Source organism: Hyperolius riggenbachi, chromosome 4 (genome assembly GCF_040937935.1).
Source record: "Hyperolius riggenbachi isolate aHypRig1 chromosome 4, aHypRig1.pri, whole genome shotgun sequence".
Taxonomy (NCBI): Eukaryota; Metazoa; Chordata; class Amphibia; order Anura; family Hyperoliidae; genus Hyperolius; species Hyperolius riggenbachi.
The window spans coordinates 165,291,331-165,313,722 of record NC_090649.1 but is presented as its reverse complement, the minus strand read 5'-3'; the positions used below and the strand labels follow the sequence as shown (position 1 = coordinate 165,313,722).

General features: G+C 42.4%; 1 protein-coding gene across 2 annotated transcripts in view; it reads left to right on the top strand.

Annotated features, from left to right (window-relative positions):
- The window catches only part of IFT80 (intraflagellar transport 80), a 160,018-nt gene that overhangs the window by 117,784 nt on the left and 19,842 nt on the right, over positions 1-22,392 (top strand). For both annotated transcript variants that reach the window (XM_068280931.1, XM_068280930.1), the window contains exons 13-16: positions 4,027-4,091; positions 9,150-9,285; positions 9,455-9,602; positions 21,063-21,234. In XM_068280931.1, the coding sequence (XP_068137032.1) occupies positions 4,027-4,091; positions 9,150-9,285; positions 9,455-9,602; positions 21,063-21,234 (521 nt within the window). The remainder of the gene's footprint in view (positions 1-4,026; positions 4,092-9,149; positions 9,286-9,454; positions 9,603-21,062; positions 21,235-22,392) is intronic.

Genomic DNA, 22,392 nt, shown 5'->3' with positions numbered 1-22,392 from the left:
GTACCTCTGTGTCCCATCTTCCCTCCCCAAAGAAACACCTCGGGTTCGCTTTAATTATCCTGCTGCATAAAGATATATTAGTCCGTAACCCCACCCTCCCAATGATGTTTAGCCTAGGCTATGATGTCACACGTCTGTTTGAACTGAAAAACAACAGAAGTAATGGCCCTTCAAACTTCCTAGCACTAAAACTTTATAAGAAGCCTTTTCACAGCCAGATAAAACAGCTTTGGCTTCTATTTACTTTTCAGGAAATTTACTGAATTTGACAAGATGTTGGGAAAGATCATTTGCATGAATACCAACTAATTTTTTTTATATATATTTGCTTAACTGGAAAACAGAGAGGGACTTCAGACAATTTCTTAGTAGGACTAGTACTTTATATACTTATGTTTATCTCATCATGTATTATTATTAATAATATTAAGTTATATAGCGCCAACATCTTCGGTAGCGTTGTACATAGTACAAAACAAATAGTAGGGAACATAGATACATGAGATGATACATGTCACTTCAGGTGTGCTCTAAAAAGGGTTTGAATGTTTTCTTAACTTTAAAGGAAATCCCCAGCTATGATTGCTAGCTATAAGAAGATGATACCTTAATCCAGTTGGGAAGACTGATTTGTGAGGTAGAACATAATAGACACATGTCCTTTTACAACCTAGAGAACTATTGAACTACTGTATATACTAGAATATAAGCCGACTCGAGTATAGGCCAACAGGAAAAAATGATTGACCCGACTATAAGCTGAGGGTAGGAAGTGCAGCATCAGAATACAAACTTGACCAGCGCTGCATATACGTGTATGTGTCACTCCCACCGCCAGCACCTAATGGAGAGCGACTCACCCATTAAGATGGACCACAAATCACAATGGTCCAATGCGCATATGAGGCATTCAGAGGCTCCCCTCGCCTATACACGTTGTCCCTCCTTTGCTGCTGCCACCATTATTGAATAGGGTCCTAGATAGTTCCGCTTTAAAAGTTTCCTCAAATGAAAAACTAAAAACTCATAGCGCAACACTGCATAAAATTCTAAGTCTTTATTACAGCTATGCACTTACAAGCTCCAGGGATAGGTATCTCATAGAGTCTTTACCGCGGGCTCTCCCCTGCTCGGCCTCCCGGTCTGGCCGAATGGTGTCCTTAATCCCTGCTTGTGCGGGTCCACTTCTTCCTCCCACCACTTGCTTATACGAGGAAAAACGCTGTTTGCAGCTCCGCCCCTGCGGTCCCTCCCCCTCAGACTCAGTCATAGGCACATACCTCACCAGTGGGGAGCAGAGCATAGATTTAATATACGGCATCACGACTGCATATAACGGGGAGGGGGACACGGACATCATCGCTCACCTCCGCACCCTAACTCAGTACCCTAACTCAAGTATAAGCCGAGACGCCCACTTTTTGGAGCCCAAAAACTCAGCTTATATTCAAGCATATATGGTATTTATGGCATATTATTTATCTGCATTTGAAGAGGGCTTGGATGTTTTCTGTACAGACTGACAAATAATGCAGATATATATGACTTTTTATTTTTCCTCTTTGTATGGTTATCCTTACATAGGAATCGTGAAGTTGTTACCAAAAAATGTGGTTAACAGTAGCCATAAATTGCAGCTTGCTCACACAATGCTGGGGGATATCAATAATAGCCCAAAGTAGCTCTTACTCACGTATCCTACACTTCTACTGTGCTCAGAACTCTCCCTGAGGTTTATAGAGGTCCCAAGGATGAAATGTGCCTGTGCCTGATTTAGGCCCCGTTCACATCACAAACGCGGATGGCCACGTATGCGGAACGCAACGCATGCGAACGCACGCCATCCGCGATTGTGTGCCTTGCGTGGCTGATCCCATCACTGAAAAGTGAATGGGACAGCCACGCGTTTTTACTAAAAATGCGTGCAGCATGCGTTCCCGGATCGCACAGGTCCGGAACGAATGCAGTGTGAACATCAGACATTGCACTCTATGCAATGTCTGATGTCGTTCGTGTCGGCCACCTGCACGCGTTTCCAAAACGCGGCTGGAAACGCGTGCAGTGTGAACGGGGCCTTACCGCTGAGAATGGCAAATGCATCTATTTAGTTCATAGCACCTGGATACATGTGAAATCAGTTCCAAGGGTAAACTTGTCTTTTAAACATTGTATCAGTTTAATCTGCTGTAGAAGATGAGAATAGAACACAGAAGTTTTATGAATGGTAACTGGTCCGATAAATGCATGAATGACTGTTGACTGTCCATGAAAAATGGGACAGATTTATCAAAACCAGTGCAAGGAGAACAGGAGCAAATCTGGTGCAAAACAGGTGCTGAAGTGGAGCAGCTGCTCAGATCGACCAATCCGAATCCTTGATCTGGACATATGCTCAATTTTTGCACCAGTTCTGCTCTAGTTTTTCTAGCTGGCATCTGATTTGATAAATCTTTAGATTTCTTAGATTGAATTCCACCACCACCAAGATAGTCTGTCAATCCTGTCAGGACTGTGGAGTCGGAGCAATTTTGGGTGCCTGGAGTCGGAGTCGGGGAAAAATGCACCGACTCCTAATGAATTTGTAATTGTAATTACAATAGAAAATATGATAAAATCTTCTATTTCTCAGATAATAGTCATTAAAAATAATGTATATATACAGTATATATACAGTAATAGCTGTGTTCAGTCCACAAAAATGAAATAAACCAATCAAAATTAGTTACTTGTGCTGCTTCAATAAAGCAGTCACCGTATTTTTAAAGTCAGATATACACATCTGATGCTGACTGTATATATGATGTGTACACAGGAATCTCATATATATATATATATATATATATATATATATATATACGAAATAACATCTATGCTGTAAGTATAAAGCCTGATGTGTAGCCGTGTCACTAATAGAGATGGTCATTGAGATGGAAATAATTCTGCATTGATGCTGGTTTATGCAAATGTACGAATTAATTTTAATCAATTTTATGTATGAATTAAAAGAAAAGCTTTATACATACCTGGGGCTTCCTCCAGCCCCCTTCAGGCCATTCAGTCCCTCGCTGTCCTCCTCCGCCACCTGGATCTTCTGCTATGAGTCCAGGTAATTCAGCCAGTCAGAGCAGTCAGGCTACGTGCCGCTTCCACAACCAGGAGCGTTCTGCACCTTCACAATAGTGCTGCACAGGTGTAGTACGCTCCCGGCGGCGGAGTGTGTGCATGCGCACTACACCAGACTGGCTCAAATACCTAGACTCTTAGCAGAAGATCCAGGTGGCGGAGGAGGACAGCGACCGCAACTGATTAGCCTGAAGGGGGCCGGAGGAAGCCCCAGGTATTTATAAAACTTTAATTTCATCTGTCTCAGGTTTACTTTGTTACACAGTAGTACTATACTCTACATATGCTCTCCCCACAGAGCTGCAGGGAATCCACTGAGAATGTTGTGCACATTGAACACAGAGGTGTTGTCTATCACCCATAAACCTTGTTCAGATTGTGCATGAAGAATGTGTAATAGAGGAAGAATCTCCTCATTCCCCTGCAGAGTACCTGCACATCATTCTTACATGTACCCACAGTTACATTGCCTAGGGCCTGATAGATGTTCTTTGTTCCGGTCTGTACCTTTTACAAGTACTCTTACCAAGGACTAGTTTTAGTCTAAAGGGAATAAATATAGTAGTCTACATATCCTTCTCACTTCAGTTGTCTTGTAAAATTCCTAAACGTTGGCAGTTAAGAGACGAATTTCACGTTACATACTGTTAATCAACAAAATTGTAATATGCAAATTAGAGGAGTCGGAGTCGGTTGAATCCTAAACTGAGGAGTCGGAGTCGGTGGATTTTTGGACCGACTCCACAGCCCTGAATCCTGTATCATATAACTATTCTCACTGTCAAAACAGCATCTCTCAGCCTGCTGCTTGTTCTGTCAAAGAACATGCCAAACCTAATTTCTGTAATAGTATTATTTGGTATGTTTACACATTCATGAAGTTCTGTTTGTTTGTATTCTCAGTGATCTACTTGTTTGATGCCTTGTCAGGGAAACCACTTGGGGATGGAAAGCCACTCACATTTAAGGTAATATTCTTTTTCCTTATGAATACCATTCTATACCATAGAAATGAGTTGCATCTCTTCTTTCTCTGCTGTACATTTTGTTTGCATAGTATATGAGAGAGAGCGAGTAGCGGGACAGTAAAACCTGGCTGTATTTGCAGAAGTAGAGGTTAACTACTGTATAACTGGTGCTTTGTCTCCAGCATGGATTTTTTCCAGCTGGACCACACACAGTTGAGAATTAAATTCCTTGGACAGTGAGCAATATGATGCTGCCATCAGCCTTATCTGTAGGGAGCTGGGCTTTTCTGCGGATGACTAAGGGACATAATGGGACAGAGCCATGAAGTATGTTGCAGTGTCAATATGAGGGCACAAAGATTTCAAACAAAGTCATATTTTTTTCAGCCTAACACAAAGTATAGGCACTGATTAATTCTGACGGCATATGTTGCACACGTTGGTATCTCTGCTTATTTTCTGTTAATCCAATTTACAGAGACTCCTGATTTTATTTTCCCTTCATTTACTGACCATGATGTTTGGTCTATGTAAGACAACGGTGACCTTTGGCAACAAATCACAGCCAGCTTTCTGTCGCTTTGATTGGCCAGACTTACAGAAGCCAATTTCTAGTTGATGGCTGTAGACTACGACACACCATTGCATTTTTTTCTGTTATTAATATACTTGTTCTGGCTGAGATTCAGAAAGTATTCGAGGCAGAAAATCAGCACAGCAACCAGAGAAGATGATATTCTTAAAGTGAACATTAAGGGGAAATTAACTAATGCTATAACCACTTGTAGCTATCATCTTACTACTAAAAATGACTTTTTTAGATATTCCTGTTTTATGTTAGGTTTAAAATCTTAGTATTATTATTATTATTATTATTTATTTATAAAGCGCCAACATATTCCGAGGCGCTGTACAATGTAAGAAAACAAACAAGGGATACATAACGATACAGACAATGATATACATCAAATATGAACACTGATTCAAAATACAGCACTGCTGATTACAATTTGATTTAACATGATGACTAAAATGTATAAATGTCTAACAGTGTGCAAGCAATTAAATTAATAACAGTCCATGACACAAAAGGATGAGAGCCCTGCCTTTGCGAGCTTACAATCTAAAGGAATGGGGTGGAAACAAGAGGTGGGGATGTATAAGGTATATATACAGGCAGTGCGCAATTAGGTTATTTAGTAGAGTACATTTATTGTTTTCTCTGACACGGTGGTTTGTGTCACAAACATTGGTTCGCACGACAGCCGGGGGCCCCAGTCTTACTAACTGGCTTGGGCCCTCAAATAACCATGCGATACCTAGAAGGAAGTGCGGGTGGGCCCAGGACCTCTCACCCCCAGGGTATTCACCCCCACTGCCTCTAAACTGAATGCTAACTGCAACAGACACAATTGCTCACTTCCAGCTAAAGCAACTTCCTACCTTTATCTGGTCAGCAGGCGCCAGTCAGCCAATGAGGTGTACTGTCATACACCCTTTGCCTGCCGTACCAAATCTAGCAGGAATTGCATAAATTAGGTAGTATTCAGGTGGGAGGCTTCGGTTGGACGTAAACGTAGATTACATCGTTTGCAGGGACGCCCCTTGCAGGCACATCTCCCACACGGTCCCCTCCCTAACCACTCACCTGTCAACCGCATCCTGGAAGCTGCAAAAAAAAAGAAATTTAAAATCACAAACATTGGTTTGCACGACACAGTGGTTTGTGTCCCAGAGAGCTAAAAATATATCCTCTATTGGTCCTTTTTTAGCTTTTCCTAGCCATTCTCTGCCAGGAAAGTGTTTTATGGCTGTAATTCTTTATCAAGGAAAAAAAAGATGACTGAGTCTACCTGGATTTAAAGCGATTATAGTTGCTTTTATTGTACAATAGTTACAAATACACATGACGTTTCGGCCAACAGGCCCTTCTCAGGTGTACTTTGTACAATAAATACAGCTATAATTGCTTAAAATACAGGTAGAGACCCAGTCATCCTCTTTTCCTTGCTGTGTATCCTGACACCTTTGGATGGGGATGTGAACTGGTTGACTCCCAGGTGCTGGAATCTCATTAGTGTGAGCAGGTGGACATATTTTTCTCACTGTAATTCCTTATCAGTCAGGGTTAAGCTACAGTCCGTCTAGTATCTAACTGGAGAGTAACTGTTAGTTTCATAGCTGAACGTTAACTCTTTCAGTAATCCAACAGGAAGATAGAGCAGCACTCAAATCACCTGAGTGTGGGAGCGTGCAGGGATTCACCCGTGTACCAAAGGGACTTTAACCTTCCTGGCGGTAAGCCCGATTTGTACATTTTTTTTTATTACACACAGCTAGCACTTTGCTAGCTGCGTGCAGTGCCCGATCGCCTCTGCGCCGATTCGCCGCTAATGCCGCCCCCCCAGACCCCATGCGCAGCCTGACCAATCAGTGCCAGGCAGCGCTGAGGGGTGGATCGGGACTCCCTTTGACGTCACAACGTCGGTGACGTCATCCCGCCATGGCGACGGAGGAAGTCCTAATGGATATCCCATTTAGAACGGGATTTCCTGATGGGCCTGATCGCCGGAGGGGGTAGGGGGATGCCGCAGCTCAGCGGCTGTTATGTAGCTAGCGCTAGGCTAGCTACATGATTTTAAAAAAAAAAAAAAAATAGTGCTGCGCTGCCCCCTGGCGGTTTTAATTGACCACCAGGAGGGTTAACAGTATACAGTATAATCCAGCACAGCTCTTTCATCAAAATTGCTTTATTTATCAAATTGCATTGGCATACAAAGTTACATTAAAATACTGCGTTAGTGACCCCACAGAAAACAGAAAGTGCCTCAGAAAACGCATCGGTCCAATGATTCATGAAATATGCACAACATCTTTATTGAACAACCATAAAACATGATTAAACCCAATTAAAAACATAGAGCTGGGAAGGCAGGGTAATGGTATAAGAAATAACAGTATAGCATTAAATATGCCAATGACGGATAAACTGGTAGGAAACCAGTAAAGTTGATCCTTGAAAAAACCCTGCTGGGTGAATCGTGACGGATTGGATCCGCGGTAAACCTTGATGGATCTTATCCTCTTCTGGTAGGATTCCTCTTTGGCACTTCTCACTACTTTTCAGCCAATATTTTCGGGTTGTCCTTTGTCTGTGTTCATTTACTTTCACCTCCTGCATTTCACTATTCCATATTCTTCTCTTTTCAGTGTTCCTTGAAGTTTTCCCAGACCGTGATTATACTGCACCTTGTGCATTAAGTACTTGATACACATTGTTATAAACTGATACCATTACCCGGCCTTATAGCTCTATGTTTTTTAATTGGTTTTAATCATGTTTTATGGTTGTTCAATAAAGATGTTTTGCAAATTTCATGAATCATTAGAACGGTGCGTTTTGTTGAGGCACATTCTGTTTTCTGTTGTTTATGTATTTACATTGTTGCCATTCTAGTGTAAGTGTAGTGTCACAATCTAGTGTAATCGCATTCTGTGAGAGTGACTTGTTAAAGCGGACCCAAACCAAACTTTTTTTTAATTCAAAACATTTATATGCACCACTCTGACACATACAAAGATAAATAAACACTCCTTCAAGCCTTTGAGCATTTCATTGTATGCTTTTCACCCTTCTCTTTTCATAACTAGGGTTATACAGGTGGCAGCCATTAGCAATTCCTCCTTTGCCGGACACCACCTACTCCCCAGTTTGCCGGATTCTGTCCCGGCAATATAAAAGGAAGGGAGGGGTTCCTCCAATAAATGTAAAATATTTTATATTTGGCATCATGCAGCTGAAAAAAGGCTGCTAATTATTATTATACTTTAGAAAATAGATTTTATTTCTGAAACCTTGTATTTTTAATTTGGGTCCACTTTAATAGTAAGAGGGCTTTTTGGACCATTGTAGCCCCTTGCACACTCCAGTGAGTTCTGGTTCACCATGAGTTTGCTGGGTAATCTGTAACTCTGGGTGTTTCAAGTCCTGCTCCATAGAGCCACATAAATTCATGCCATGCACTGATGAGCAGGGGCGTTTCTAGCCATTTTGTCACTCCAGGCATGAAAACCTGTGGCACCCCCCCCCCCCCCCCCCTCTCACAATTTTGGAACAATACCTTACGTATAATTAAATATAATGCACAAAATTGGAATGCTATCGAGCATCGTAGTGGAAAATGAGCACTGCGATTTACATGTTATTGTGGTACTCTAGCGATTAGAAAAATGGCTGCGATCCGCTTTTTGAATCGGATTGCAGCCAGTGGAAAAGGGCCCTAACAACTTTGCCCACAGTGTCCACCTACACCTAGTTACAGTCACTCAAACCAACTCACAACACACCCAGCCCTCCCCCCCTCCCCACAGCTGCCTATCATAGAGGTGCAGCGAAGGCGGCCAGCAGCATGATTAAATGAATAAAAAAAAACCACAACTGGCTGGCTGTAGTAGCAGCCGCGGCAAGCGGCCCCCTTGCGTTGCGCCCCTCCCAAGGCACTCCAGGCGAACATTTGGAGTTGCCTGGTGGTTGAGACACCCCTGCTGATGAGGATCGATCAATCTAAAACAGTCTGTATGCATGTTGGATTATTGCGGCTCTGTACAATTAACAAGCTGACCCATCATTGCATTCCAGTGGATCTGGAGGTGTGTTTAGCTTCTAGGGACGGCAATGGGTGATTTGCATATATTCAGCAGTGATGCACTGGGAGACCTCTCAGAAGCTCACTCCACCCTGCATTATCGCAAGTACTTTCTGTTTGAAGAAAACAAACTTTTGTTAATAGCTTATAGATGGTGCTTGTCCATTCTCCATGTGTGGTTTAGTGACCCTTTAAGCATCAAAAACTAAGTAAATTCTATATGCAACACAAGGTTCAGCAAAGAGAATGACTCATGATACATATGGCAACATTTGAAAAGGGAAAAGACAAAACACTTTTGGAGTGATATCTCATAGCCTGCAGTGTTTCCGTAAACTACAGATTATATTTATTTATTTATGTATGATTTAATAATATCATTGATTTTTTTTTTGTATGTGTTATTGTTTAGACTGAAGTAATGGAAATTGCTTTAGATCAAGGAGGACTGACAAATGAAAGGAAAATTGCATTCATTGATAAGAATCGAGATCTTTACATAAGTCCAGTTAGAAAATTTGGAAAGGAACAGAGAGTCATCAAGATTGGTATGCTAAAATAATGCACTTATTTAGAGTATTGTTGTCATAATTTCAGCATTAATTCTGTTTGCTATGTTTTATAAACCATAGAAATGAATGTATCTTTACCTCTCTTATCTATTACTCTTTTACAGTAATAATGTATGCTTCTGGTCTTGCCTCCTTTCTGTTGTAGGAAGCATGGTACATACTTTAGCCTGGAATGATGTTTCTAACATATTATGTGGCATACAGGACAATCGTTTTACAGTCTGGTATTATCCAAATGTAGTCTTTGTAGATAAGGATCTGTTGCCAAAAACAATTAGTGAGAAAGATACAGGGTAAGTAATTTAGATACCTTGAAAATATTATTTTTTAGAAAGATGAATGTCAAAACTAAAAAGCTTGATGTTCATGTGTCACATTGCAATACATGTAAAAAAAAATATAATTAACGTTTTGATTACTAGGGTTCGTTTTTAATAGTCTTGCTTGAAAAAGTAATGAACAGGAAGTGACTGCTGATCAACCTAGCTTAGAGGGAGGAAAGGGGAAGTGTTTTACAGCTGTATTATCGAAAAGCTGATCATTGCTCTCGGGCATATCTAGCCTTTTATTTATTTTTTTTATTGCATCTGTGTGTCAAAAAATCTCTTTGATTGCATTGTCATTCCAGAAGTAAGATGTGAATCATGTCCTTTTCCTTAGGCTGGCCACATGCAGTATAAATTGATTGTACAATACGAGAGACATCATATTAAATGTACCCAGTAATAATACAGTCTTGCTTGTACAATTTCACCAAATCTGTTTCGTATAAGGGTAAACTGAGTGGATATACTTTAGGTAGGCCCTCAAGTGGTAAGATTGTATAATCAAGATTGTATCATTATGGTGGCCACCAAAGCACGCCTGATCGATGATTCAACCTATTTCCTGGGAAATCTCAGGCCAACGTGGTCGATCGGGTGTTTGGCGGTAATGGCGTGCGATATTGGGAAGAGCGGTGCACCCCGGGCGCTGCCCTTCCAAATGTATACCCGTGCATTCATACTTTACCTGCCTGCCGCGGTGCCCATCCATCTTCAGCATTCGCACCCCATTTACTGCTGGTGTACAACACAAGGCGTGTGTGCAACATCACACATGTGCCCCACATGCTAAATGCCAGGAGTCATATAGGGGCAGCAATGCCGAAGATGAGTGGGCACCTGGGTGGGCAACAGCGGACAAGTATAAATGCATGGGCAGGCACATTTACATTAGGGGGGCAGCAATGGAGGTGGTGAATGTGCCCTCACAAGGCTGTTTCTCAAGGATGTTAGGAGCACTGAAATCATCAGGACAGTCCTAAGTTTCTCAGCACTAGTCTGTTTGCTTCATGTTTTGGTGGTCTTTAAGAAACGTTTTTCTACAATGTATTCCCTGTTTTAATAGATTACTATACAGGAACAAAGAAGAAGAAGGCCTATTAGCTGAAAGCTTACTTCTTTTACCTTTAAGTTAAGCCTTGTACACACATCCGACTTTAGTCGTTTGAAACGATCATTTCAGTAGGTATCTGCCAACTATCATTGGTAAAAATGTCCAAAACGATCATTAAAGGACAACTGAAGTGAAAGGTATATGCAGGGTGCCATATTTATTTCCTGTTAAAGAATACGAGTTGCCTAACAGAGCTGTTGATCTATTTGGCTGCAGTAGTGTCTGAATAACACCAGAAATAAGCATGCAGCTAATCCAGTCCAATCTGACAATAATGTCAGAAACACCTAATATGCTGCATGCTTGTTCAGGGTCTATGGCTAAAAGTAGTAGAGGCAGAGGATCAGCAGGACAGCCAGGCAACTGGTATTGCTTAAAGAGAACCTGAGGTGGGTTCTAAGAATCCAATTCGCACATAGAGGCTGGGTCTGCATATAATGCCCAGCCTCTGTTCCTATACTGTTTCCCCCAGCCCCCCCCCCCACGCTCTACTGTGCCCCCATATATCGAAAGCCTTGCTAGCGACACGCAGTGTGTCGCCAGCAGGCTGTTTACCTCTGAAGTGACACTCTTGCCGCTCCCCCGCCTCCATAGTGCCGCTCCCCGCCTGCGGCCCCTCCCTCCAATCAGCGGGGAGGGAAGGGCTACAGGTGGGGAGCGGCGCTATGGAGGAGGCGGGGGAGCGGCAAGAGTGACACTTCAGAGGTAAACAGCCTGCTGGTGGCACACTGCGAGTTGCTAGCAAGGCGTTTGATTTATGGGGGCACAGCAGAGCGCAGGGGGGGGGGGGGGGCTGGGGGAGAGCATTATAGCAACAGAGGCTGGGCATTATATGCAGACCCAGCCTCTATGTGCTAATTGGATTCTTAGAACCCACCTCGGGTTCTCTTTAAAAGGGAATAAATATGGCAGCTTCTATGACCCTTTCACTTCAGGTGTCCTTAACGACCGCCTAACGCCACTTACGTGGCCTTTCGTTCAAGCGGCCTTTCCATGTCAGTTCACGGAGGGTGTCTCCGTGAACAGCGTGCGAGCCTCCGATCGCGGCTCGCAGGCAAAATGTAAACACACGGGGAAGAAATCCCAGGTTTACATCATACGGCGCAGCAGCGCAATAAAGGAGATTGGCGACCCCCGGCCTCTGATTGGCCGGGGATCGCCGGCATCTGATAGGCTGAAGCCTATTAGAGGCGGCGCAGGATGGAACGCCGTCCTCTGCCGCCCATAAAAAGGAGGGGAGGGAGGCAAGGAATCGCTGTGGAGGAGGGCTTTGAGGAGCCCCCCCCCGCTAACCACAAATAGCTGGCGGCGATCAGACCCCCCCCCAGCAGGACATCCCCCTAGTGATGAAAAAAGGGGGGAAGTCTGGTCGCCCTGGGTGCCACACGATCTGTGCTGTGGGCTGGAGAGCCCACGCAGCACAGATTTGAGAAAACAAGCCCGGTCCTTAAGTGGTTAAAGCCAAAGAGCCAAGTAATTCCAAAAGCCCGATCCAACCTGCCAGATTTTTTAAAAAGATAAGCGTTAATAAAAGTGTGTGTGTTCGGGGATCGTTCACAAAACACAGTGTATGCGTAAAAACAGCTTTTAAATAGTATATTCTTTCCGTATTTTTTGCTTTTCACTGACTGCATTGTTGGCTACCTTTAAAGTAAACCTCAGACGGGGGATATCAAAAATGTATACTTACCTGGGGCTTCCTGCAGCCCCCTCCGGCCAGATCACTCCCACACCGTTGTCCTCTGCTGCGTGCAGCCTCCCCAAATTGCCCCGGAGCATACAACTAACTCATGGACAGGCTGGCTGTGTGCGCTCCCCCGTCGCGCTCTGCACTTGCGCAGTAGTGCTCCCGCAGAACGAGCCAAGGGAGCACGCACAGCCCGACCACGCCTGCCCCGACTAGACGACTTACTGGGGCCAGTTGCGGAGGTTGCAGGCAGTGGAGGGCGGCGGTGTGCAAGCGATCTGGCCAGAGGGGGCTGGAGGAAGCTCCAGCTATGTACTGTATACATTTTTGATATCCCCCTTCTCAGGTACACTTTAATATTGTTACTTTGCTTTATTGACCGATCGCTATTTTAATGATCATTGCTCGCTGATTACAAACCATCGTTGTATGTGTGTACGCCCCGTTTAGCCAATAAATGATATCATCCCGATTCAAAAATTCTTGCTTTTGCTGATGGCTAACATGGTACGACACTCTACTGCTTCCTGATACTGACACTTTTAAGCGTTTTCTACTGATCTATTGCTTCCTGATTACTGACACATTTTAGCGTTTTCGAAACAGTCTTTTTTTTTCCTGTTGTTGTTTTCTCCTTGCAGGAGATAAGGATGATTTATAGTAGAACACTTTTCTGTGCGCAAGCAAAACTGAGAGGAAGCTGTATGTTTAGGAAAATAACAGTATTTCTGCTTAAAGATTAGAAATAAACATACAACATTATAACAAAATATTCCACACGTTTCCACACTTGCTGCTGTGTTCATGGGTGAGAATAGTGCTTTTCACACAGATTATATTACTCTGGTTCAAAGGAAGGTAGGAAAATAACTGTATAGTCAGGTGTTGGGAGACCGGTCTTTATTGGTATGTTGTTATAGCAGACTATTGTTCTGCTTTAAAACTCTAGATTAACCACTTCACCCCAAAGCGGTTTTTACCCCTGTCTGGGGGAAGTTTAAACAGTAGAGCGCCCTCTACTGTTTAAACTTCCTGCCGGGACAGGAAGACGTGAAGCATGCCGGAGACCAGGCCAGAGCGGAGAAGACAGCGGAGACCTGGGGAGTCACGCTGGCGGAGAAGGTAATGTATTGCAGCTGTATTGCATCGGTCGTCGGGCACTCGAACGCCGCTAGCGACGCGCTCCCTACCCGCGGGCGATCGACGTTAATTTCCCGCACGGAGCGATCAACGAGATCGATCTATTTCAGGACGAAATAGATCGAAATTTAGCGTGTAGCGTGAACGACGTGACAGCAAATTCGATCCCAGTGATCGAATCTGCTGTCGATCGGCGGGGAATTGGCCTAGTGTATGGCCAGCTTAACAGACAAGAGCGATTTTTACCTTTCAGTGCTCATCCCTTTCATTTGCCTATAGCTTAATCACTACTAATCACAATGAAATGATTTACTGTATATCTTGTGGGGGTTTTTTACCACCAATTAGGCTTTTTGGGGTTGATATTTGTTTTCAGTAATTACTTTATTTTCTATGCATTTTAAGGCTACTTTCACACCAAGACGTTGCATTTTAGGGGACGTTAAGGTCGCATAATGTGCCCCTAACGCAACGCGTGGTGGTGTTGAAGTTGGACGTCAGATTGAGCTGCGTTATGCGGCTCTCAAAGCAGCCGCTCCAGGATAGTGATGGGAAGTCCAGATCTTTTTAAGGATTCGGATCATTCAAATAGGATCATTGAAAATATCCGGATCTTTGAACCTAATCATTTGAATCATTTTACTAGGGAAGCAGACTGGGGGTGAAATGACTAGCAGGACAGGACTTTCCCTGCACTGTACATTCTGTATGTTCCTGTTTCTTCCAGACAGACATCCACTGTGAACCAAATCTTTCATTGTGATGATCCGGATGATTCGACTCACAAAAAACATCCGGATCAAATGAACGATTCGTTCATGATCCGGACAACACTACGAGTCCAGGTTACGTCACCACAGTGCAGTGAATATTAATCAGCCATGTGGCTAGTCACTGAGCATGTGCAAACAATCTAACGCAGCTCTATAGGGGTATAACGTGCAGCATGCTGCACTTTCATTTAACGTGCAGCGTTATACCCTAACGCAACGTGTGCACTGTGAACAGCACATTGATTTTACAGTGCTGTGAGTTAGGCTGCGTTACTGGCTGCTGTAACGTGGGACTTTAACGTCCCACTGTGAAACCAGCTTAAAGGGAAAAACAAGGAAAACATGTAAAAATACACTATTTCTCCAATTTCATCCCCTATAGTTTTAATGTAAACACTTCTACTGTACATAAAACCCACACATTGTATCTGCCTATTTGTCCTGGTTATCACAAGATTTTAATTATGTCCCTAGTACAAAGTATGGTGACAATATATTATTTGGAAATAAAGGTGTATTTTTTCTATGGATGTTTTCTTCCACTAATTTCACATGCATGCACGCGGGAACACACCTGTGCGTGCGGGAGTGCGCACAAGCACGCGGGAGCGCGCACGCGCACAGCGGCAGCAGCACTGTTTGACTTAAAAACATCCTGGAGCCGTTAAGAGGCTTGTCATTAAGTGGTTAATTAGCAATGCACAATGTTATATATATGGTTGATTGCATTTTGCAGCTTCTTGCTGTATGGTGCATTTTACTGGACAGAATTCTGTTCAGACTCCTCACCCTATCCTCTCATCCCTGTTAGCAAAAATTACCTGACTTCACCTGCCTCCCCTCTCAGGCATTAAAGTAGACCTGAAGATTGAAAAAAAAAGGTTTCAATTACCTGAGGCTTCTGCCAGCCCCCTGCAGCCGCCCTGTACCCGCGCCTTTAGCAAACGACCCTCCGGTCCCCCACCAAGGCTCCGTTTTTTCACTGCCGACTTACAAGTTGACAGCAACTGCGCCTGCTTCAGCTCCTGTAACAGGTTACAGATATCCATGGTGGATTTCTGCCTGGATTTAACTGGGCTTCAAGCAATAGTCATTTTTATAATTGTTCAAATATGAAGCTGATTTGTGTCTTGAATTGTTATCTTTTGTTTGCTGCCACATGAAAGTTTAGGTATTTTCCTGTTTTACTGCAGTCATGCCTTTCATGGCAGATGCACCACTCTCGCCTCTACCGCAGCCAGCCTGTCATGTAGTAGAAGACAGCCTGACTCCCTGTAGGAAATATGCCCTCCAGCTCAGATAAAAGGTACCATGCAGACAAGGTATTTCCCTGTAGCAGTTAAAATGTAGCTCCAGTGTGGCAGTTACGGTGCTCCACAACTTTGCATTCCTTTCTTTCCTTCTTTCCATGATAGACATTGACCATGTCAAATAGCCTTTATAACATATGACCAGGCATTCTTTAGTAGCCCAATTTTTTATCTAGTGGGATAGTGTCCTACAATGTATTATAGGAAGAGCACTATTATTGTGGTGGTGTAGATTTGTTACCCAGATTTTTTTCAGCAAAGCTGCAGTGTATATTTCAGGATGGTTTCCACCTCTGTGTAAAATTGCTTTTTTTCATTAAAATGTTGGTTTCTTATACTGCTAAACATGCTTCTTAAAGTAATACATTAGAACTCCTGTATAGTAAACTTCAAGGCACCAGGAAAAAAAGTTTACTATATCAGAAGTTTACTATATCATCATTGGTCATATGTAGTATTATACATATCCATTAGCTGGGACCTAAAGACTGAGTTTCCTATATCCAGAGGTTTACTATAACCAAATTCTACTGTATGTTGTTTTTACCATTTCCTGTATAAACACTCCACGTTCTGGTTTGTTTACTGTTTACTTCAGAACCCTCATAATAACAGAAAAACAGTCTTGGAACATCCATAGAATGCAGTTTTAATACAGGCTGATGTAGTGTGCTCCCATTTACCTCAATAGTGACATTTGCGCTCACCAGCCATCCACAAAAGGTTGCAGCCAGTGTTTTTCATATGCACAACTTCTCAAATGCCAAACATTAATGCCTCTTTGAACTTTTCTATTAGCGCCTGTGCTTTGTGTTGCTGACAGTGCTTACTCTGTTTCTTAGACATAAGGAACACCAATTAATTGCCTTGTTTAGGTAACACCTTAATACAAAATCTCGGATCCAAAAAGAAGAAGGCGGTGTTTGAGATTACATACTGTGGTATTCTCTTAGGGGAAAAATACACCTGGAGCACCCAAAATGAAGCCGTGTAAGAAAATTTGGGGCATTATTTGTGCCAGAACTGGGCTTTTAAAGTGCTAAATGTCTGCATTCACTCTGTCTTAACTGCCCACTTCTGATTAGAGTGCACGCAGCAGAAATCTCCTCAGCACCCAGCTGCCAACTAGAAAACATATCTAATTAAAAGCTTCTTGTATTATAATAATAGAGGCAGAAGTCTTCATTGCATATATTTGCAAGTATATGTGGTAGCCACCTGCCACTATCAAGGAGCTTCTGCTAAGTTTGTCCTAGCACTAAACAGCCAGATTACCAGCAGTAGGTCATATAAACAAATATACACCCAGGAAGCCAAAGCAGAATTTACTCAGAGGTCACCCCAGCTGTCCAGAGGTACTACAGCCCTTGAAAGGCACAGAACTGCTCTAAGGCAGCTGCAGACCTCCCATGGGTGCGTCACCAAACTACAGCACAAAAAGCAAGAAGAAAGGCAAGCTGCTCAATTAATTTATAACCAGCAAAAGGTGCAAGAAAAAAAAGGGAGGGCTGATTCACCCAACTGCACACAAAAAAACAGGATACCCCTGCCGTCATCTGACAGCAAATAGGATCTAATTAAAACCGGCTTTTTAATTCTTAATAAAAGGAGATATCGTGGACGCCACACAAAAGTTTTGAAAAGTCATGTTCTTTGTGTGGAAGGTAATGGCCAGAACAGACCTCACTCAGGATGCAAATCGAAATGAGCTGACTCATTATTAAGCATATGGAGGACTGCACCACCTGCTGGCTGTAGGCTGACACGTGTGCGTCCTCTTCTCCAATGCTTTACACACACACACCACCCTCTTACAATTCTATTACATTCTGTGCAGATTTCATCTACTGTATTCATTTGTTATGCGGCCTGAGGGTTTAATACTTATTGTCCTGTAACATCCAGAACTAGATTAGCTGCTGACACCAAGCTGCCATTTGCTCTATTCTTTCTCTTCTTGCTCAGTGGGTGTGGCGAGCTGCTATACTTACTGTGCTGTTTTCTTAGAACACTGTACGGTACACTCTACTACTATATTTGGAACTCCACTGTGATTCTTGCCGGTAACCTCTTGTATAAATGAAAGAAGTTGCCGTAAAACGGGAGAATCCTGTGAATGCTCCCATACTGTAAATGGAGTCGTGTCCCGTAATAACAATAGTATGTTGTCCATGTGGAGCAGGAACAGCCTAGCCTGATGCACGGGGACATCACTTTTAAAGTAAACCTGTCCCCTGTTTAAAATAGCATAAAATGAGATATGAGCAACTAGGCACCAACTTTTAAAAGACACCTGAAGTGACATGTAACACGATGAGGTACACGTTTATATACAATCCCAATCCTATCCTGTGCTGCTTTTTTTTTATAACTACTGTATAAGTGTTATCAATTCAGGAGTCTAAATAAGAGCTTCTTTGCAATCAGGAATATCAAAGTTGAACTCATACAGATGACTAACTAACCAGAGGTCATAAAACTGTTAACTATCATTATTATTATTATTGTGTACTCCATATTATGTACGCCCATGTTTGTTTTTTCATTTGTACAGCACCACGGAATATGCTGGTGCTTTATTCATTCATAATAATAATAATGTGAGTTAGGGAAAAAAACACATCTGAGTGCAGGGAACAAATAAAAGTTTATTAGTTCAACCACTTCAGTACCACCACTCTCTGGCCCTATAACCACTTTTTCCACCACTACAGTATATCTACATCCTCTGTGACTTCATCTAAGCCACGAGGACGTAGATATAAGTCGTGTAGCTGAAGCACAATTGTGCACGATTGGTCTTGCTCCTGTGCAAAACCTTTGGCACTATCTGCTACAGCACTAATTGGTGAAAGCGCATATATGTTCCCTGACCTAATAAGATTGATTCTTACCATTAAGAATACTTGTCTACGTTCATAGTGAAAGATACACACTGTAGCATTATTTCAGAATCAAATATCTTTACCATAAATTGTGACAATTCACAAAAATGGAGAAGCACCCATGCAAGAAGACCTCTGTGTGCCTTAGCTCATAGCTAATGGCTTGACAAAGGACGTCAAGTTCGAAACAGCGGGCTGTCGCCATTGCTACATTTTTGATTACTGACTGAATGTCATTTTAATGACGTTTGAATAAAGAGCTTTTTTACTTCATTCGGTGGTGCCAGCTTTGTGGAATTTTTTTTTTTTCATAAATTGTGACAGGAACGTAATTTGAGTTTAGTGATAAAAAGTAGAAATAGCCAAACAAAATGTGTTATTTTTATCTACAATAGAGCTTTTTGTTTTTAAACTGGAATAGGTAAAACTGAGAAATGTGTTTTTTTTTTTATTAAAATGCAAAGAAAACAAAATTGTTTGAGGGAAAACAATGCCATACAACAAAAGCCTAGTTAGTCTTGAAAAAAACTATATATATTTCATTTAGGTGTCATAAGTTGGGATAACGTTATTGCTGATTAAATTAGGACATAGCCAAAATGTCAAAACTGCTCTGGTCCATAAGTGGGAAACAAGATCTGAATGCCAAGTGGTTAAGATCTAAAGACCACTGGTATGAAAAACTGGGCCTACCGACATCTCACCGCACGGACCCGCCACTACTGCGTATCGTGCTGCTCTCCTTTTGAAAAAAAGCCAACAAAATTATAGTAAGCAGACCAGCAAGGCTGTCACTGTGTCTGTAGTCTGCATTGTTATTGGTGAATTGCTACAATAACACCATTTGGAAAGTGCGTTTCGTTTCTCTCATAGGACTTAAAGCCCATAGCATTGTTACAGTTGAATAATTAGTGACTGAAAAAATTATATCACAGTGGAAAGAGCTACATGTCCATAAATACTAAACCGCTGGGTGCTATCTGAATGTACTCACCTCCCGGCTATCCTGATTGTGTTAAAAGAGTTCCACAGGGTAGGAGTAGTATGACCCTAGGCTACATAGCCAAAGGTTTTGAGGTGGACTCTGGGGATAAGTTATTAGTTCATGTTCATCTGATATTGGGAAACGTGGTACTGTTTTTCCAAATCTTTCCAGAGTCTGAATTCCATAGGGATCTGAATCTCAATAAGCCAGTCTTGAAGAAGATTGTCGTTTTTATGGGAAACCAGGGAAGCAAGCAAAGAACCAGTGTTATTTGGTATACAAAAGTAGAAATAAATAGGCAGGCACTCAGTAAGAACCCATGGGTGCTGACAGATACATTAGCGGCTGTGGTGTTCCCCCTCAGCAGGTGCTACGTGCTCTAGACCGTAATGGATCAGTGTCATGGATAAACATCAAAGAGAGAAAAAGCTGGTCTGGCACTGTAGCTTTAATGAATATCAGCAGGTGTACAATTGCAGAAAGAGGTGGTGTAACATGGAGTGGTACACATAAATAAGCGAGTGCTTATCGTGCTGCTGCTGGGGTGAGGGAGACGTCTGTGGGCGCCAGTGGGTGCACGGCCTTACGACCGTTTCGCCGTGGGGAGAGCCTTGCTTCTTCGGAGGCCTGTGTGCACGGGCCGTGTTCGCGGGCGGACGGGTGCGCGCGTAGGTTCGGCGGGTGTGCGTGCTAGTGCAGCGGGTGCGCGTGCATGCGCAGTTGAAAAAAAAAACAGAGCTAGAGCCCATTTTTAAACGGGCTTGGGTCTACTAGTAGGTTATATTCTGTGATGGTGGCATGGGGAGATCAGGAACCCTGCTGCTCTGTAAGGCCTCCTCAAGATGTGTGTGGCAATGACAGGGACAAGCCAATGATTACATATCTTTCCTAGAAGTACCTTTATTCTTCAAGTTGTTATACTACTCGGGTTCTTCTGTGATTTAGCTTCAAGAGGCAGTAGAAGATAGAGGGGCCTGGTGTGCTATGGTCCATGGGGTCACAAAGAGTCAGACTTGACTGAAGAGGGACTGAACTACAAACAAGATTAGTGGCACCTAGTAGCGCTTTGTAGCCAAATCGGACCCAATTACTACTTCACTCCCTTTGATAAAGAAGTCCATCCTTTAGATCAGGTGTTTTCATGGCTACTCTTGTTATGAGTGTGAAGACTATGATATCTACACTTGTTTTATGACCCTTGCAAGATGGACCCCCAGGCTGTGAAAGTCACCAGAGGTAGGTAAGGGTAATGTGTGGGATGTGGGGCATCAAAATTTTGCTGGAGGACCCCATGATTTGTAGTTATGCCTCTGAATTGGACATTACTGGTCATACGTTTAGAGCTTTTAAAACAATTAAATATTTTTTCCTGATTGCGTTCTGCAATGATCACCATGTTAAATAAGGGCTAAGAAATGTTACTATGCTGTGTCCTCGCCATTACTTCAGAAGAAATGAATCTATGCATTTCATAGCTTATTTGAGATATGTCTTTGTATTTAATTACTCAGTTGTTTATTTTCCTTCCCCTCTCAGTGAATACAGTAAAAGCCCTCAGATTATAAGCTTTGTGGGGAACAGAGTGACAATACGGAGGAGTGATGGCTCTCTTGTCCACACCAACATCTCCTCCCATCCAGCCATTCTGCATGATTATGTCGCTACTTCCAAGTGGAATGATGCTGTGCGGCTCTGCCGCTTTGTTAAGGTAACAATTGTGTCTTTAAAGTATTAATTCAAGATTGTTATGCTAGTTTTTTAAGAAAGTTATCAAACATTTTTGTGCAAAATTATGTTTTAACAGAGCTTCTGCATCTATGTAACAGTCATGACAATTTAAAATGAAAAATGTTTTCACACCTGTCACCCTCTACAGTGCATCATTTCTGAGCAACAGAGTAGTTCCCATAATGCAGTGGGAGCTGTCCCGAAATTGCTCCCGTTTATGCTGTTTTGTCTTTTAACATGAAGTAGAACATACACATATGTTTTCTCAGCTAATAGAGCGGAATATTAGACTTGATTGACTCTTGAGTTGCCAGTATACGAAAAAGTATTGATTGGTTATACATATTGCTTTCTGCAGCTTTTCCTTTTAAAGAAAATTTGTCATTAAGGTGGCCATGTTGGTGCTCACAGAATTTCTAAACGGGACACTGTGGGTAGCTATAAACCTCTGTGTTGTAATTAGTTCATCAAACCCATCCACATGTGCCGTGAAAGCCTTACAATTTCAAATCCACACAGATTATAGGGCTTTACTTCTGACTTTTTTTTTTTTTTCCAATAATAGTTTTTTATTGAAAAAGAAAGGTCTTGCAGTGCACAGAAGTAGTAAACTGTACAGTCACATGCAATCCAAGCACAATTCAAGACAATAATAAAGTTCATATTATAGACTATCCCAACGTTAACGTAAAGTAACAGAAAATAACATGAAAATGAAAAGCCAAACAAATGAAATTTCCTAACCACTCGAGTTCCAATTGCGTGGTTTCTGTTGTCCACAAACCACTAAGGGCCTGTTTCCACTACATGCAGATTGGATGCAGAAAAACTGACTCCAATGAATGCCTATGGGAAAATCTGCATCAGAAAAATCGCGTTTAGTGAAAACAGGCCAATAGACATTCATTAAAGTCATTTTTTCTGCATCCAATCTGCGTATAGTGGAAACAGGCCCTAGAGCACTCCCAACTGCCAATAACGGTGCTCTCCTTGGTTTGTAGGCTACAAAACTGTTATGACTATAGTGGAAAATTGACAGTGAAAGGATCCTAGTGTATTAATAGGATCTGTTTACACTTGCGGGACAGAGCTGGAACGGAACGCACTTTTGTGTGGTCCACGATTTTTCTGGACAAGC